Below are 18,685 nucleotides of genomic sequence, written 5' to 3'. Positions count from 1 at the left end.
TAACAATTAAATTCATAATTTATATAGTAGTTACAGCTATTATGGCCATTTACCATTATAGCCATTACATATTTATGTAAAATAATTGTAACTAAAAAATAAACTCATTGTAACTTTTTTGTATTTTTTATTCAAACACTCTAACAATCTCCCACTTATTTTAACAAAAATATAGTACTCAATACTCAATGGAGTAAATATTAAAATTTCATGCATAATAAAAGTGGCAATGCCAATACTCAGTGGAGTAAATATTAAAATTTCATGCATAATAAAAGTGGTAATGCTTTTAAACCTTCACTAAGCATTCAACAATTTCAATATGAGAGTTAAAGTGGACTTAGATTTTAAATAATGACTGCTTGAGGGCACGTGGAATTGTATCACACACATAAAACTTTCAATATTCTAAAACATGTTTCATAAGCAGCACATTTGTGATGTTGTGCTTTATCTTAATTTTCACGAGTACTTTAGAGAATTAGCCCAAATTCTCATAGAAAGCGGCCTACCTTCTACACTCTTATAAGTGAGTCTATCAAAAATGCTCAATCCCATGACTATGACACCTCATCCATAAGGGTTATAGAGTTCATTAAGAGATTAAAATTCTCAACTTCACTTAAACTCATAGGACTTTCACCATATGGATAAGCAATTCAACATTAATAAATCAAAATAGTGCATATTAATTTATCAATCCACTCTGTGATTCGTTTGCCTCCAGCCTAGTTTTTAGGGTCTCCAATCCTTAGATGGTTGTGTCTTCATAGGTGATTTTTAACATGTATTGGGCTTGTATTTAATCTCTTTTGATGTACATTATATCATTGGCTCAAACTTGAGATTTCAATTTTATCATACACCTACAATAGCATAGATATGATATCCTTGATTTTTCCCAAATAACACTGTTAGTGGCCCAGGTATATTCAACCAATATTTGGTGAGAAAATTTCTTATCCATTTACAATTGTCAAACAATGTAGGCAAAGTACATCAATTTAAACTAAATTTATAAGCCATTCGAGAAACAAGACTAGGCTAGAGAATTTTAGACCCCTACTACTCATCATATCTTGGACTCTCATAACATATTTTTTTTAAACTTAAGTTTGTCATTTCATTTCAAAAAGGATATAATTCCACGGATTATTTTAAGTTTCTAGCATAATAACATAAGTTCTCCTTTTTTGATAAAAGGTTTCATTCCATGGTATCCTTTATGATGTAAGAATTCCATCAGTTCTTTCCTGAGTACTTCCTGTTCAAAGCATCAGCGGATGTTTCCTCTTCAGAATTTGCCACACTGTTCTGTAGATCATCGAAGCTTGCAGGATCTGCATAGGATTGATGTGGAGGCAACCTGCTTGCCTTCACAGTCTGTCCATATGTATTCACTTTCACATCATAAATAATGCCCCCATACAGGGTCTTGTCCGGGAAGTACTTCACATAGCTTGTCCTCTGAGTTACATAATTTTCATACTTTTTCTTGCTCTCCTGGTTGTCCATATCCTTAGATGGTTCTTTTTTATTTGGCTCCAGGAGTGCACCCTTTGGGCAGTGATGGAGATGAAGCAGACTCAGAATGAAGCCCGGAATTTGATGCTGAAGTTGAAGCCATTGTAGCCTTTGTTTGATTACTGATGTCTTTTGCAAAGGAGTGGGCTTGAGCCCCCTAGGGGTAGGGGGTGGGGGTGGGGGTGGGGGTGGGGTTTGGGTATCTTAAATACTGACAAGTTTTCCAAATTGGTAACAACAGCACATAAATAGTGTTTGGAGTTTGGACAACGAATTGGATGGGTGAGAAGGTTACTGGGATTTTTCTTCCAAAATGTCTAAAAGGAAATTTTGGACATGCTCTTGCACTATCAGAGAAACCGTGATGGAGTGAGTGGATTAATACTCAGCAATCGACCATAATAAGGTGAACAAATGAAGAAAGCGTGAAGTCAGGGGAGAAGGTGTGAAATGTGGCAAGAGGATAGTTGATGGGAGGCGTGATCTTGGAAGCACACTTTTACTGGAATTTCACAGAATCTGCCTAAGTTGAAGACCATTGCAGCGGATGATTCTAGAGGGACACGTGTTAGGAGCTTACTGATCAAGTCAAAAGTTAGTTAGTGTAGGAAGTGATATAAGCAGTAGGATATTTTGTAATCTACAATTTTTTGTCATTTTTTCCAGATTTGGTTTGTAAGAGATTTGGGTTTGCCAATCTCATTTCCGCTTTTGCGAATTTCCTTCATTTTTCTTTCACCTTTTCTGAATCCACATTCTCTGTACTTGTGATTGTTACCAAACGTTCATTAATGGAAATGGAGTTTCTTCTTTAGTTTTCTAGATTCATTGTTCCATTTGTTCTTTGCTATAATTAAGTATTCATTGTTTCTGCAACTTTCCCATTAGCTTCTGCAACTCTAGTTTTGTACCACAATAGTGGTGTTAGAGCTCAGCTACGAGCCATTGGGATGACGAAATCACAGGATGAAATGTTGAGGACGGATCTAACTAAGCTAGGAAGTGCATTTAGGACGTTTGCCAGTAGGAATGATAGCTTGGAGCAAGCTGTAAGAACACTTGAACATAAGTAGGAGATTACTAAGAAAACTGTCAAAAACCTAGATCAAAAGTACATTTAGGTGGTACAGCCAGCCATTGAAAATATTAGTTTAAGCAGTACAACTGGCCATATGACATAAACAATGAATATAAAACTTGCTATTAGGTGGTAAAACCAACCATCCAAGATGTATGTTGCAAGAAAATAAATAAAAGTAAAGAACAAGTTAGAATTTTTTGTTATGCCAAGATTAGAAGTTAGTTAAAGTGATTATACTTATGCTTTCATGAATTATCAAGGAATAACTTCCCAATGTATGTCAAAATCAATGGACATTCTTAAGAGAAACTGCCTTGGCTAATTTCTCCTTAAATTTCTCTGGAAATTGTTTTCACCAATTTCTTTTACTCCGTGAATCATCCTTCACCTATTTTCATAGAGAAAAGTTAAGAAACAAGTTAAATAAGCTCAATGAAGTTATTGTATAAATCCAACTAATCATTATTCACTACTTTCGTGAGAATATGGCTAATGTTTAAGAGTTTAGATATATTTGAAGGTAACTTTCATTGCTCGACAATTATCAAAGCATTCATAATTGATAGCCAAACAATTATAAAACATAAGCACAAGTTTTCAAACTAACAAATCATGAAAAAAACATAATCATTCCCTAACTACTTCAAACCAAAACTATAACAAGTTCATCTTCACCCTAGGATATGAAAAAACTTAGCTAGACATCATATTAAAAACATCCAACCATGAAACAAACTTGTAACAAAGCATGACAAGTACGAACAAGGGACAAGGTTTAGGAAGAAAAATTCTTATTCAACGTCTTGAAGTTTGAATCCTTGAATCCCTTCACAAGTTGATCTCTCAAATAAACTTGATACAAGAGTTTCTCACCTTCCTCTAAAAGCTCTTAAACTAATTTTGAAACTCACAATATGAAAATAAAGCTAAACTACTTCTATTTCTACTTCTACTCTATACTACTTCACACTACAAGGTGCTATATTATGCTAAAGGATGCTTCAAATGAATGAGATACAAGGGGTATTCTGTGAGAACCCGTAAATCCCTAATAATTTTCTTAGGGTTTATTTCCTTTAATGGCATGATTTCTGCATTTTCTGGCTTAGAAATATTTTCTTAGTGGATTTTACGAGTAAATATAGTTTTTAGATGATTTTTCTTGTAACGAATAGATTTTGAGAACTTAAGAACGTATATCAGGCGTGGGACCCACTAGTGCGAAAAGTTCGGAAAAATTCGGCCAATTAGGTTAAATTCCGGATACTGTGTAAAATTTATCGGGTGTTAAGAGATAAGTAGAGTGTGTGAAATGGTTGAGGTGAGAGAGAAAATAAAGGATAGGATTGCATTAATGGTGTGACAAGTGTCACCATCTTATGGGTTGAAGCTTATGGAACACTATTCACTTTTTTGACTTTTGACCAAAATTGGTTAAATATCTAAAAATTGCACAAAAAATCCCCATTTTCTCACCTTGGATGGCCGGCCCTCTTACCTCAAGAAGGAAGAGAACTTCATCATTTTGCAAGCTTCCATTTGGTTCAATCTTCCATAAACAAAAGTTTAGACTAGATTTCACTCCATAAAATCCTATCTTCTAGTGCTAGTAAGGGTTGTAGTGAAATTTGTTTGAAGCTCTAAGGTGGCCAACCTCTCTACACCTCTTGTTCTTAGGTAAGTGATGTTTTACTACTTCCTTATACTTAATGATGGTTATTTTGTGCTTAAGGGTGGCATAAGTGTTGGAATATATGATTTATTTCTTGATTTGAAGAGTTTTGGTGAAGTTTTCCATTTTGTGATGAATTTTCTGGTGTAATATGAAATGAATGTTGTGGCCATCTTTGATGATTGGCAATGGACTATAATGGCTCTAGTAGGTATGTTTGATAAGTATTTGCAATCAATTTTGGATTTGGATGGAAAATGGAAAGTTAGGGTTCTTATTATTCCCAATTCTGTCCGGTTTTAGATCACTGGGTTAGAGGCCGAATTAGACTTTGCTCAAAACATGAAAGTTGTAGGTATTGATGTGTTTGAGGTGCCTGTAAAATTTCAGGGCATTTGGATTAGTGTAGAGTGAGTTATGACGAAATTACTGTAGCTGTTCTGCTTTGGACAGAATGCGAAAACTGCGTTTGTATTTGGCCATTTTGACTGGAATTGGTTTGGATTTTGAAGTTGGTGTCTTCTGATGAAATGTAGCTGAATGTCTTAGCTAACATATGCCTTTGGAATTTCGGCATTTGGACTAGTATGGACTGAGATATACCGATTACAGTTTTCTGCGTTTTGCAAACCTGTTTTGTGAATTCTGGTATAGTATTTCGTATTTTTGACCTAGTTGGGCCAGGAACTGGATTGAGTGACCTTCTACATTGTTGTATCCCTGTTTCATAGCTTCGAAACGGTGGGTCTTACACCCCCATCCGATAATCGTAGTGAAATTGACGCCATTACCGCATTAGGAGGTCAAAACTGTTTTTATTGTTGGAACAAATGAGTTACATTTCCTGATTTTCTGGTTTGCTTTAATGCTTATTTATGCATATGAAACCTTACTGGGGTTGCGGTTGGCATGGCTATATGACTCGTTATCGAGTCTCTTTTGGGGCTTGCTTTCATTTCGGTTGTTTCCTAGCTAAGTTTTGTACTTGTACTACTTTGAGCCTAGTGAACGGCTTTTGGGAAATGAGATGACTTTTGTGTGAAATGTTGGGACTGATTTGAGGATATAATGAAGCCTTAATGGCTGGAAAAGTAAGAAATTTAGGGGAAGTGCTGCCCAATTTTCTAGGCCGTTTGGTTTCTTTAAGTTGGATTGGCCTTTTTGTGGAAATGAAAGGCTTTTGGGTTGTTTGTGCCTAAGTCTTCATACTAACTTTTCGTTTTCAAGAAAATCATGCTTTTGTACCCTTGCATTAGTATGTCTCACTTGTGCATTCCGTTTATTCGATTTTAGATATGAAACCTTCAATTGGTTTATTTTGATTATTTTAGGGTTTCTTGGCGATTAAGGCCAATCTGAAGTGAAACTTTTTGAAGTTGAATTGGTGAGTGTACCACTCCCCTTCATTGCTGTTTAACTTGATTTCTGCTCTGTAATTTGTTAAATTTGTTTGAGACGAGGGTGTACTTTATCACACTCGTTCTTTTATCTGTTCATATGCCAATTTTGAGTGCCTATCTGAATCTGCCGTCTGAATCTGCTATCTGAATCTGCTATTCTGTATCTGTATCTGAATCTGTTATCTGTATCTGCATCTGTTCGGATTTCTATGACTTATGAGCTCAATCCTGTGGCTAAGTTATTCGAGTCGGGCCGGCAAGGGCCTGGACGATTAGATAACGAACCACGGTAGTCTGTTCGGGGATTTTTGGGTATTGAGACCCTTGATTCCGGTATACTCGAGTATTACCATTTCTGTTCGGTTACGGTGAGCGGGCCCGGTAAAGGGGTGTTTGGTGGACGGAATTCGGTGTAAAGAGGGGTCTACGGACGCGTTGGTTCTATATGCGTTGACAGAGAGTCAACCGGTTTGGATCAAGTACTGCACTGGAAATTTGGCTCCTGAGAGCCACCCGTATCCTTCTGATTTGACTCATTAGTTCCTTTGCTTTACATCTGACATGTGTATCTGATTTGTAAAATGTGAAATGCCATGACTTTATTGCTATCTGTTTGGTACCTCATTGAGCGCAAGCTCACCCCGTTCTGTTCCTTTTGTTTTCCTTACAGGAAAAATAAATACTTTTGGACTGGATTTGATAATCGGTTGCCGACTTGAGCTAGTTGGACATATCTTTTGTATAGCTCATGTATTAAAACCCTAAATGTACTATTGGTCCGTTTCTCTTTTGGATTTGGCAAACCGTACATGTATCCACTTTTGAATCACTTTGGTATGCCCCTTTTGGGAAGTATATGCTAACTTGTGAGATGTAAATATTTGCTTGACGTTTGGTTGGGTTTTGACGTGTCGGTTCCTCTTCATGGCCGACTCCGACTTTGTTTTTTTTCTTATTTTGTGGATTCGACTGGTTTTCACGCGGTTGTATGACCCGAAAAGTATTAGATCGCGCTAATCTGATCCGTAGTCCTGGCGAGAGCTGGGCAGGCAGTCCGCCAACCCCTTTGGTTCGCCTTAGGGGAAAGTGGGGCTGTCACATATTCATAGATTATTTTGGATGAGAAAATGTGCCAATGTGGTCATAGAGTTGTTCTTTACTTTTCCAACTCAAGTTTAGCTAGTTCCAGTCGGATTCTATCAGAAAAATTGGTCCACAAAATAGTGTTAAATGAATGCAAGTTGCAGAATCAAGTTGCAACTTTGTCTAAGGGATCAACGAGGCTAGATCCGCAAGGTGCACCACACAGATCACCTCAAGATTCTTCTTTTCACTCAGTTTTGCACTTTCAGCTAAAAATTCAACTTTGCTCTGTTTTTGAACTAATTTCAATTGCAATTTTCTTGATGATGGAAGCCGAATTAGCTCTTGTACAAATCATAAAAGTTTTAGCTGTTTGAGTTACCTTTCATATGCATCAAGAATAATCTCATTTGGATCTTTGTAGGCTTAGAAATGATAAAAATACCCCTAACTAATAGTTGCCATGTTTCAGCTTTTGACAGAAAATTTTCTCGACTGTATTTCAACTTGTTGACTAGAAAAATCAATGAACTGGATTTCAATTCTTTAGAATAATTGTATAGCTATGTCTTAGTTTCAAAATGGCTAAAGAATTACCTCAATCTAATACTTTTAGATCAAGATATAATCAAAATACCAAGATATGTCAAAACTGTCAAACTCCGTTTGACTTGAATCTATTCATAATATATCAAAACCTACAAAAACAACACAAATTTGCATATTAACCCACACTTTTGTATGTTTTGGTTAAAAAACACTACTTGTATGAAAAGTAACTTATAAAGAAACTCAATTCTTCCATTTTAACTTAAAACACACCAAAACCCTACTTTAAAAGCTAACTAAAAATCGGTAAAATATAGGCTAATCAAAGTGGGCCACATGAAGGGTAAATTCATTAAAAAAAGTGAGTACATTTCTCTAAGATAACAACTAATTTGGGATAAGAAAAAGTAATAAACATAACAAATTCTATTGGACAGAAGGAGTATTTAATTATGAGTTTGGGCCAAACACAATTTGAGCTTGACCTATATAATATATATTTGTTTACGGAAATGTTAGGAACTGTATTGATATCAAAACAAGCTATACAACTTGAGCAATAGCCCATAAGGAGCTTTACAATAGTATTGTTTGACACTGAGGACTTAGATATTCCTCATCTTGCACTAATGTAGTTGCATATTCACTTAACCTTCTACCTATCTGATTACACTAGTTTCCTACCAAGCTGAAAGAGCAGTTCATTTTAACATGTGAATGTCTTCTAGCTGAGCAAAAAGTCTTATATCTTCTGTCTTGTTTGTCCTCAAAACTCGCAGCATCTGAGTAGATGAAATTAACAATTTAACATCTGGCCATGGCTTTTCTCTAATTTTGCATAGTGTTAATCTGATCGCTGCAGCATAGTCCAGTAATCTATCCCCTGTTCTTCTGTCCTTTATGGCCCATGCAGCATGTATGTTGTTGCCTTGTTTAGCCACTATGCCAATGCCTAAAGGTTTTCCTTCCTTTTGTTGGCTGACCTCCACTACAATGATCATCATGTTGCTGTCTTCATTGTCATATAGTTCCTCTTCATCCCTTGATGTTGTTTCCTGACTGCTCTCTCGCTTATCTCTACTTTGCACTTCAGTGTACTCTAGCCATTCTAGATGAGCTTTTTGTACAATGTCAAGTGGATGACAGTATCTGTTGTTGAAAACCTTCTCATTCTTGGCTTTCCAAACTTGCCAGAGAATGTTAATAGTTAAAGCTTGGCGCTGATGTCCTTCAGTTCTGCTTGTTGCTCCCATCAGTCCACTCCACCATTTGTTGAAGTTCCCTCTATTGTGAGCAATTCCATCCCATTGCACTGGGGCCAGTCTCTATACTTCCTTTGCTTGATTGCAGAAAAAGAACAAGTGTTCTATTGTCTCCTCTCTTTCACCACAAACTTGGCATATTGTCTCACCCATTCTGGTTCTGCAATATATTAGCTCATTCACTAGTAGAGCCTTGTTCAGACATTTCGCCTTTGATGTCCATTTTCCACATCTTCTTCCAATCCTTTTCTTTTTGTCCATTAATACTTGTTTCCCCTTACCCTCTCGTTTCCTGCTGCTGGCTATTCTCCCTCTTGCTCAACAACTTGTAGGCTGACTTGACAGAGTAGTTACCATTATTGCTTGCTATCCAATAGCTGCAATCAGCCCTTCCTGCTAAACTAATTGGAATTTTGAGGATTTCTTCAGCATCTTTTCCATTGAAAGTTTTGAAGATCAGGTGTCTATTCCACCTAAAGTTTGTTATCAGCTCTTTCACTTTATGTAAGCTACAGTTTTGGGGCTTAACAGTAGTTGGTTTCCCTTCTTTGTTGTTTGGGATCCAACTGTCTTCCCAAATGTTGGTAGTCTTGCCATCCCCAATTTTCTTCCAGATGCTCCTTCCCACTTCTTCTCCAACACTTGTCATACTTTTCCAAATCCATGAAGCTGTTTGGCTCACCTTGCATTGAAATATTGACCTGTCTAGATAATACTTAGCCATCATGATCTTGCTTATCAGTAGATTTGGGCATGTCACAAGTCTCCAAATTTGCTTCCCAAGTAGAGCTTTATTGAAATCCTGCAAGTCCCTGAACCCCAGCCCCCCTCTACTTTTGTCCTTTGTAAGTTTAGTCCAGGAGCACCAATGCATCTTCCTTTTTCCACTTTCTTCTCCACACCAGAATCTAGCCATCATAGCACTAATATCTTTACAAAGTCTTCCTGGTAGTTTGAAGCAAGACATGGCGTATGTAAGTAGAGCCATTGTGATGGCTTTCAGAAGTATTTCCTTCCTTGTAATGCACAGTAGTTTGTTCTTCCAGCTTTCCATTCTTCTTTGACAGTTATTTCTGATGAAACCAAATAGTTGTTCCTTTGACCTTGTGATGACCATGGGTAAACCAAGATATTTTCCTTGGCTTACCATTTGAATGTTTCCCAACTTCCTGCACACTTCTACTTTTTCCACCTCAGGTACATTCTTACTGAAGAAAACAGAAGATTTGTTATAGTTTACCATCTGACCTGAGCTTTTTTCATATTTTGCCAAAATCTTCATAAGCTCCTCAGCTTGAGCTGGAGTTGCTTTACAGAAAACTAATGTATTATCAACCAAAAAAAAAAAAAAACAGATGGGATATTGAGGGACCCCTTCTACTGATACTAATTCCTGAGAGCAGCTTCATCTCCTCAGCTCTTCTCAATAGATTAGATAGCCCATCTAAGCAGATTAGGAATAAGTAGGGGGATAGAGGAACCCCTGTCTTATGCCTCTTTTAGGGATGACATGACCCTTCTGATCACCATTTACCTTGAAAGAGTATAAGACAGTTGATAAGCAGTTCCATATCCAATTGATCCATGTCTCAGAAAAGCCTATTTTCTGCATGATGGCCCCCAAGAAGTTCCACTCGACCCTATCATAGGCTTTTGACATGTCAAATTTTAAAGCCATACAACCTATTGATCCTTGTCTTTTGTTTTTTAGATAGTGGAGGTATTCATGGGACACTATGACATTGTCTAAGATTTGTCTCCCTGGGACAAAAGCTGCCTGCAGTAGTCCAAAGTTTGTTTGAGTCTGTTTGCTAGCACTTTGGAAATGATTTTATACAAGACATTACACAAACTTATGGGTCTATAGTGCTTAAGATTGAAAGGCATGTCAATTTTAGGAATCAGGGAGACAATCGTATGGTTTATAGACCTAAGCATGAAACCTGAATGGAAGAAACTTTGAATAGCTTGAACAACATCAGATTTGACAATACTCTAGAATTTTTGGAAAAATAAAGGTGTCATCCCATCAGGACTAGGAGCTTTGTTTGGGTTCATGGAGAAAAGTGCAGTCTTAATCTCATGCTCAGTAACAATTCTAGTCGGGATAGTATTCATTTGATCAATGATTGTGTTTGGTATACCCCTCAGAATTTCCTCAACACCTTCAGTTCCTTGACTATGTTGGTAGTAACTTGCCACTTCCTCTCCTATTTCCTTTTCTCACTTTGTCCATGTCCCATCCTCTCTTTGTACATTGGATATCTTGTTCCTTCCCCTTCTACCTTTGACACTAGTATGAAAGAACTGTGAATTTTTGTCACCCTCCTTCAACCAAGTCACTCTTGACTTTTGGGACCAAAACATTTCCTCATTATAGTATGCTTTCTTGAGTTGATTCTTAAGCTCATCCATAGCCTCTTTATTGAAATCAGGTGAATATTTTAGCCTCTCCATCATAGCCTTGATTTTGTCTATTTCTTTCCCAGTTTCCATTTTGAAAGCTGTTTCTCCATTGTAACAGTACCACTCTGCAGTTTGAGATCTTCTTGGTGACTTTGTACATTTTTTATCCTTCCACATACAACCTCCAAGCCTCATCAATCACCTGTGCCACCCTTTCTTTCTGTATCCAACCTGTATAATAGTGTGAGTTGAATTTGAACATGAAATCCAAAAGTGCAAAACTAAAAAACCCATATAATTTGTCAACCGAATTTGGACTTTGCCAAACCCTGGTTTAGAAAGCCCAATTCACAACCTTTACCCCTCAAACCTTTACCCTCCGTATCCCTCAAACCCGGTAGCCATGGTTGATCCCTAGTCTGCCAGGCTGAACACAAGGCTCTTGGTTGTTGGTTAACTTACTATATGAATATATACACTCATATTTAATACATCCTTAGCTTTTAGACACTTTTCAAATTAGTTTTATGGGATAATATCATAAACCTCCCTTAACGTTTCTCTTAATATCACTTGGCATTATTAAGGTTTTAAAATATCACTTATCTCTCATAGTAATTGTGAAAAGATTATATTAACGCTCACTTAATACATAGTTCACATATCAAATAAATAAAACTTAAAATAAAAAAGAAAGAAAAGTTACTATGTTCTCTTTCTTCTCTCATACTCACTTTTTGGATGACTATGCAATATTTTACTTATAAATTATAATAAATTGAATTTTGCTTATCTTTTAATTTTTGTAATTGTGATACAGTGGGGCATGATTATTTACTTATTTTGAGTTTATTTTTATAATGATCAGTGTAATTTAAAGGCACGGGTTGAGAAAAAGTTAGAAAAAATATAAAGTTCATAAGAAATTGGTTTTGAGTATAAAGAGTTAAATTGGCACAAGTGTATTTCTTTGCAAATATTATTTTTTTTTAAGTTTATATTTTATGAACTATAGCATTATGATGTTGGAGTACTAGTAGAGATTGTTTTTTAGGTAATGATTTTTTTTTGAAGTAAATAAAGTGGTTTAGGAATATTTTTATTTAGTAAGAAAAACGGTAGTGTAGGGTTTTTAAAAATTTTGTTACACAAATAAAAAAGTAATGGAGGTAAGTGATATTTTTAAAACTTTAGAGGTGTCAGGTGATATTAAAACTTGAGAAAAAGTTAGAAAAAAAATATACAGTTAATAAGAAATTGGTTTGAGCATAAAGAGTTAAATTGACACAAGTATAATCTTTGCAAATATCTTTTTTATTTTTTAAGTTTATATTTTATGAGCTATAGCATTATGATGTGGGAGTACTAGTAGAGATTTTTTTTGGGTGATGATTTTTTTGAAATAAATAAAGTGGTTTAGGAATATTTTTTTTTAGTAAGAAAAATGGTAGTGTAGGGTTTTAAAAATTTTGTTACACAAATAACAAAAGTAAGGGAGGTAAGTGATATTTTTAAAACTTTAGAGGTGTCAGGTGATATTAAGAGAAATTTCAGGAGAGGTTTCTGATATTATATGTAGTTTTGCTTGTGTTTAAAAAAAACGAAAAAAAAAACTTGAGTTTTTTCTTGGGAGGCACACGTTAACCAAACATTTTCTTTTTATTTTGTGCGTTCTATATAACTTATTATTGTCATGAATTTTTAAATATAAAAAGTAAAAATAAAATAAAATTCTGAACCAGTCACCCAACTGGTTGAACCGATTCAACTCAATGACTCGCGTATAGCCCTCTCCAAGCCCTCTCATTTAGTGGTCCCACATAATAGCCAGCTGTTATGCCTCGCTGTGGCCCCCACTTTACAGCTAGCTGTTTCGATTCCTCCTCTCCCTCTTCCTCTCCCTCTCCTGTTCTTTCCTCTTCCTCTTTTATTTTCATTTCCATTCTCATTTCCTGCGGAGAGGGAGAAAAGAAGGGATTGAAAGAGAGAGAGCGAGAGATTTCAAATTCCTACCAAAGCTATCGTCACTCCTATTCAACACCATTCTTTCTCCCTCCGCAACTTCCAATCATGGCGGTATGATTTCTTCCAAATTTCTCTCTATTCATGTATAAATTTTGTGTTTATTATTTTAAGAGTTTGTTTGTGTATTTTAAGATTTTTTTTTTGTTGTATGATAAACGCTAGGGAGAAGAAAACACGGTGTACATTTCCCCTTTTCGGGATGTTCTTTCTTAGATGATTGATGATATAGTAATTTTCTTTTCTTCTCTTTCTTTATGTTATAATCTTGAATTTGAGGCTGTTGTGTTATAATTATTTTTTTTGCGAAAAATGTTTGTTATTTTATTTTCAGTCCTATAGCTGGCAATTATATCTTTCGTTTTTCTTCTTCTGGCTGCTATTTTGTGAGATTTTATGTATACAGTAAGTCGGCTTCATGCCTGCAACCGCATAAGCCGCTTGGATTGAGTTGATGATATTTCGGTGCAAGATGGAGCTTCTTTTATATTCGCTGGGGCTGAAACGCCTTTTTTTTTTTTTTCCTTTTTTCTGGTATGTGTGATTCTTGTTCAGTAAGATGGAGCTTCTTTTATTTTCGCTGGCTCGGAAATGGCTTTTCTTTTTTCTTTTTTCTTTTTTCTTGTATGTGTGATTCTTGTTCAGTAAATGGTGATGAATTTATGCACTATGCACAAGCAGTGAGCTTAATGGAATATGGAAGAAAAAATTTATTGTATTTTAATTACTTATGATTATTTTGTTGTACTACAAGTCCTTGCAGCATGCTAGTGGCCCCAAGGATTTTCACATAGTTGGCATAGAACCTTGGACCTCATGCTGTTAAAGTGCACTTATTCGCACTGATTCCTTGGTGAATTACCACCAAGGCAACCCTTGGGATTAAGGGGAAAAATGATTGTAGCTGATTGTTATGTTTGTCACTATTTGAGAACTTGCAAGGCATTTGTGTTCATCACTATTCGAGAACTCGCTGGGCATTAGTCATCATCAGTAACTTTAGTAGCTGTGCTTGCTGTCTTTGATTAAACACAATTGAGTTGAAAGTTTGGAGAAGTCCATCTAACATGTCCAAGTTGGAAATCCTGGGCTGCTTACAAATAGATGGAAAAAGCAGTCAGAATATCGGATCTAACTATTATGTTTGCAGTTTAGCAATATGACTTTAAGCGCTGTATAATTGGAAAAGGTAAGTTCATCTTTAAACTAAACTAAATAAAATGGTTTGGTATCTAATAGCTTTATGTAATTGAACTTAAGATTATTACTAGAAGGAGATGAATATAGATGGTCTTGGTTTGTCATTCCAAGTGACAGAGTATATATATCTGATATTGTTCTGTGGAGAGATATGGTGTTAAGAATTGCCTTAAATATATTTCATTTCCAATGCTACTAAGAAAAGGTCATATTTTCAGGATAATGCTAGGCATGTATATTTTGAGTATTTTTGCCCCTCTTCGAGACTGGGTTCCTTTTGCTTTGCCTGATGTCATTGGCTAATTAAGTCAGCATCAAATGGAATTTACTTCATATTTTTATTTGTACTTCTCTTACTAAAGGCAGTAAAATTTTCACTGTTATCTGATTTCCTTAAGAGTTCTTCTCACTGGTAATAGGAAAGATAATTACAACCAGTTTATACTTATATTGATCAATCTGGCAAGACCAAGTGACAATGGGTAGTAGGGATGTAATTGAGCTGATTTGGGCCCAACTAGTGCTCTACTCAAGCTCAACTTGAGCTAAAGGCCAACTTGAGTTCAGGCTTGTCAAGCTCTTGGAACTTGAGCTCAAGCTTGGTTCATAGTAATTTTCAGTCCTCCTGCTCAAGCCTATTCCTTGCATGAAAGTAGACTTTAAAGATCTTAGTTCATGAAGATATACAGATTAACATGTATGTGTCTTCGGAGATCATATTTCAACTTCAAAGATTTAGATGCCAGTTAAAAACAAGTCTTTGAAGTTGATACATGATCTCCCAATATCTGTGTTGCATAAAATATTGAAAGATGCTCACTTTTTGTACAGTGTTATTCCCCTGTTTATATTTGCAGCAACATGATTTTCTGATCCTTTTGGAAAATAGTCTGTAGTTTCCATTTTTTTTAAGTGGCAACTTTAACTGGAGCATGCATCAGAAACTATCATGCATGTGTAGATCAAATCGTTCCAAGCGTCTTGTTTTCTAGTTGCATACTGTTGAGAGGTTAGAGCTTGCGGCTATGAAGTTTACGTCCTCTTTGACATGGTGACCTGTCTCTTGAACCACATAATACAGACCTTTCGGTTGCAAATTGGACATTTTACAAGAAGCATGTTCCTCTGAGTAGATGAAATGAATAAGATGCATACCCTTTTCCTTAGAAGGATACATGCATTGAAATTGTCGCTTTCTTTTTCCCAATTCATGTTGCTTTTCTCCTTTTCCATTTCGTGGTCAATATTAGACTGTTGTTTTGCGGCTACCCATTTTCATGTCCAATAGTAGCTTGTCCAACAGTTCAGCACAACTATGCCTCCTAATGAAAATCTCATGGATTGCGCATTTGGTGAACAAATGAAGCAGCAATGGAGATTAGATGTTACTGTAGTACTTGGCGGAAAGACAGCATTTCCTATTTTATACTCAATGCTTGATCTCACAAGTAATCCCTTGTACCTCATTCCTTTCATTCCTTCCATCCCTCAATTAGAGGTATCCTTTGCTGCTCATGAATCACCACCAAACTTTTAGAAGTCACTCTATCATGGCCTTTTAAGTGTTCAACATGCTCATTCCTATTGTCAGCCAGGTTCCTTTTGACATATTTTGGCCTATCAAACTTTCATGTAAGCTCATGAAGGCCTGCGAACTGGTGCTTGCATTCTCGTAGATCGATCCTTTACATTTCCATAAACTTTCTTAAGGTTCTGATAATAGTGTACCCTTCTGTGTCAGCTTTCTGATTTGAGTTTTTTGCTGTTACAACTTTGATGTGTATGCAAAGCTGTTGGTTGGATCATTCTTCTCTGCCTTCCATTTTTTACTTTTTTCATTGTACTGCCCAGTTAATGCTTGTACACTTACCAGTAAATAAACTGTGTTATACAGCACATGCACATAAACCAGGATCATTTAACTACAATCTCTTCTTTGGTCAGACTGTGGAGTAATTTTTTTTTGTTTTCTTGTGATACCACCATGTTTTGTGTGCTGCTCTTTTACATAAACATTTTTGGTTTTTACTTTTGTATCCTTGTTCACTAGTTATGCTAAAAGCATGACTAGGACATTTTTCCAAGGGCAAATTACCCTGGTAACCATTAAACTTTTCGATAGTCAAGTTTTGGCCATTCAACAATTAATAATATGTTTTACCCACTGAAATATTAGATGCCTAAATTTTGGGCCATCCGTCTGATTTCACCATTAACTCTACCAAATCTAACTGTTAGTAGTATTTCTCGTAAATCGTGTGGACCGTTAGTTCTGGTAGAGTTAACGGTGGAATCAGACAAAATGGCCCAAAATTTGCACTTTTGATAGTTCAGTGGGTAAAACATACTATTAATAATTGAGTGGCCAAATCTTGAATATTGAAAAATTTTAGTGGCTACCCGGGTAATTTGCTATTTTTCTAATTGCATGGCTTATTGTGGGTTAGATTTTGATTGGAACCCAAACTTGAAATATGAAGTTACAGATTGAATCCTATTTGTTTAATCTTATGGAACAATGATTTTCTGCCAGTGATGATGGCTGGTTTCATTTGGAAGCTTTCAAATTTTATAGGAACATGACCGACCTTTGCCAAAGTTTGGAGAGTGGGATGTTAATGATCCAGCTTCGGCTGAGGGTTTCACGGTGATTTTTAACAAAGCTAGGAATGAGAAAAAAACAGGTGGGAAGTCTGACTCACCACAAAAGGGTTCCTCTGCATATAAGCATAGAGCGACTCTTGGGAAGCCTCAGTCTGTAAGTTCAGCTGCCCTTTCACAAGTTTTCTAACATTGTGTCTTAACACCTTTGATTACAAGAAAAAGAATATGTTTTGCTTGCCTTTTTTTTTTTAATGTTTTGGAACCTGGAATATAAACTTGACCAACTGTATCAGTTCTTTAGTTGTTTCTGAAATCAAAGCCTAATATTCTGCTGCTTTGGAGAGCTTCTTAAGGACCCATTTAGAGCAGAGACGCTTGGTATTCTTGGTGTGAATATTGTGAAATTTATTGCGTATTAATTGTTTTAGTATCTATGAGAGGGGGAGAGAGAAAGAGACAGAGATATCATCAATATGTTAGTCTGATAGCAGTTCATAAAGCAGGGTGATCTTTGTGCATTCAAATGAAAGCTGACTGTGTTTCTTTCCAGTTCCTGCGTTGATGTTAGTTTCAAAACCTTTTGAACCATATCCTCTAATTCATCCAAAGAAATTCCTGTATTCATGTGAGAAATATCTACTTACTGCACTAAGGCTATCTTCCAACGCAGGCAATTTCTTGTCTAATTTAACTTGAGAAAGTATCTGAAGGCAACAAAGTAGATGATGATGTAGGTTTGTACTTGCAATAAATATCCTCGGCCATGCGGTGAACCCTATGAAAAGCATCAATTATCTTGAAAAGAACATTTGTGCTTCTTTCCGTCAATCATCTTATGTTAGAATTTATTCATCCAGGATTCACAACCTTGTGTTGTGTATCTTAGTATGTGTACTTGTTCCCAGTGTGCTGACCTTCTAATTTGTTGACATTACTCCACAAGTAACCTGAAAACCTGGCATCTAATATTAATATGTGAAAAGGTGAAATGGAACAAGCGGGCAATAAATGAAGGTTCAAATAGTTTGATGGATTAGAATATAAAACAATTTCACAATGATAAAGATTGTTGAGAAAGTTGAAATGGTAAAATAGACTGAATTTCTCAAAACCATTTTTACATTTATTGAGAATTATGAGTTGTATAGTCTCTGTTTAATCAAAGTCACTGCATCTATTTGCAGAAAAAGTGGTTTTGCTGTGTTCAGTCCGTTGCTACAGAATGATGTTGCTCTTTCTCCGGATTCTGCTGTAACGTAAAGTTGTTTTCAGCTTCCCCCTTCTCTTTAATATTCCAGAAGACTGGAGCTCTAGTCAAAGCTGTGATAAGTCATGCTGGATTTGGTTTCTTTTGTGATATACAACAATGACTTGAGCTTTAGTTCTTAAGAGGAAAACCAGTAGTTCTTATTCTTTAACTACCCCTTGATAACGGGGTTTTCTGATTATGCTACTTCACTTTCGTTTTCCTCTTTCCTTTTTTGCCCTTTTTTTTTTGAGAGAAGGGAGGTAAATCTTACCTCTGAATGCAAGTTGTATTATTGCTTACCCAATTGCTTTGTTTAGTTACTTAATTTTGCTACGTGTTACTGGTATGGTTGTAACTTCTTTTGATCAATTGCTTGCTACACTTCATGTGACTGTGCTGTCCTTTGGAATGCCTAATGGAGTGTTTCAGAAAGGTGTTTCGTTGTGCTTTTCGAAATAATGCCTATATATATACCTGTCAGGACTAAGGGGCTGTTTGGTTAAAGGGTTTGGGAATCATAGAATGGAATAAACTCCTTATTTGTTGCTTGGGTTAAATCTATTGGAATGCAATTTTTGGAATCATTTCTAAAAAATCGAACTTATCCCATTCTTGAGCAAATTGGGAGGTTTT

At 36.0% G+C, this 18,685-nt stretch overlaps 1 protein-coding gene across 1 annotated transcript; it reads left to right on the top strand.

Annotated features, from left to right (window-relative positions):
* The first annotated feature begins 12,845 nt into the window (after nt 1-12,845).
* Nucleotides 12,846-18,484, top strand: LOC113688795 (protein NOI4). Its single transcript, XM_027206593.2, has 3 exons — nt 12,846-13,053; nt 16,775-16,957; nt 17,988-18,484. The coding sequence occupies exons 1-3, from the start codon at nt 13,048-13,050 to the stop codon at nt 18,027-18,029; spliced, it is 231 nt and encodes a 76-aa protein (XP_027062394.1). The 5' UTR covers nt 12,846-13,047; the 3' UTR covers nt 18,030-18,484.
* The last annotated feature ends 201 nt before the right edge of the window (nt 18,485-18,685 follow it).

This window comes from Coffea arabica, chromosome 5c, assembly GCF_036785885.1.
Source record: "Coffea arabica cultivar ET-39 chromosome 5c, Coffea Arabica ET-39 HiFi, whole genome shotgun sequence".
In the NCBI taxonomy this organism is placed as follows: Eukaryota; Viridiplantae; Streptophyta; class Magnoliopsida; order Gentianales; family Rubiaceae; genus Coffea; species Coffea arabica.
The sequence above is the reverse complement of the archived record's forward strand: the minus strand, read 5'-3'. Positions and strand labels throughout refer to the sequence as shown.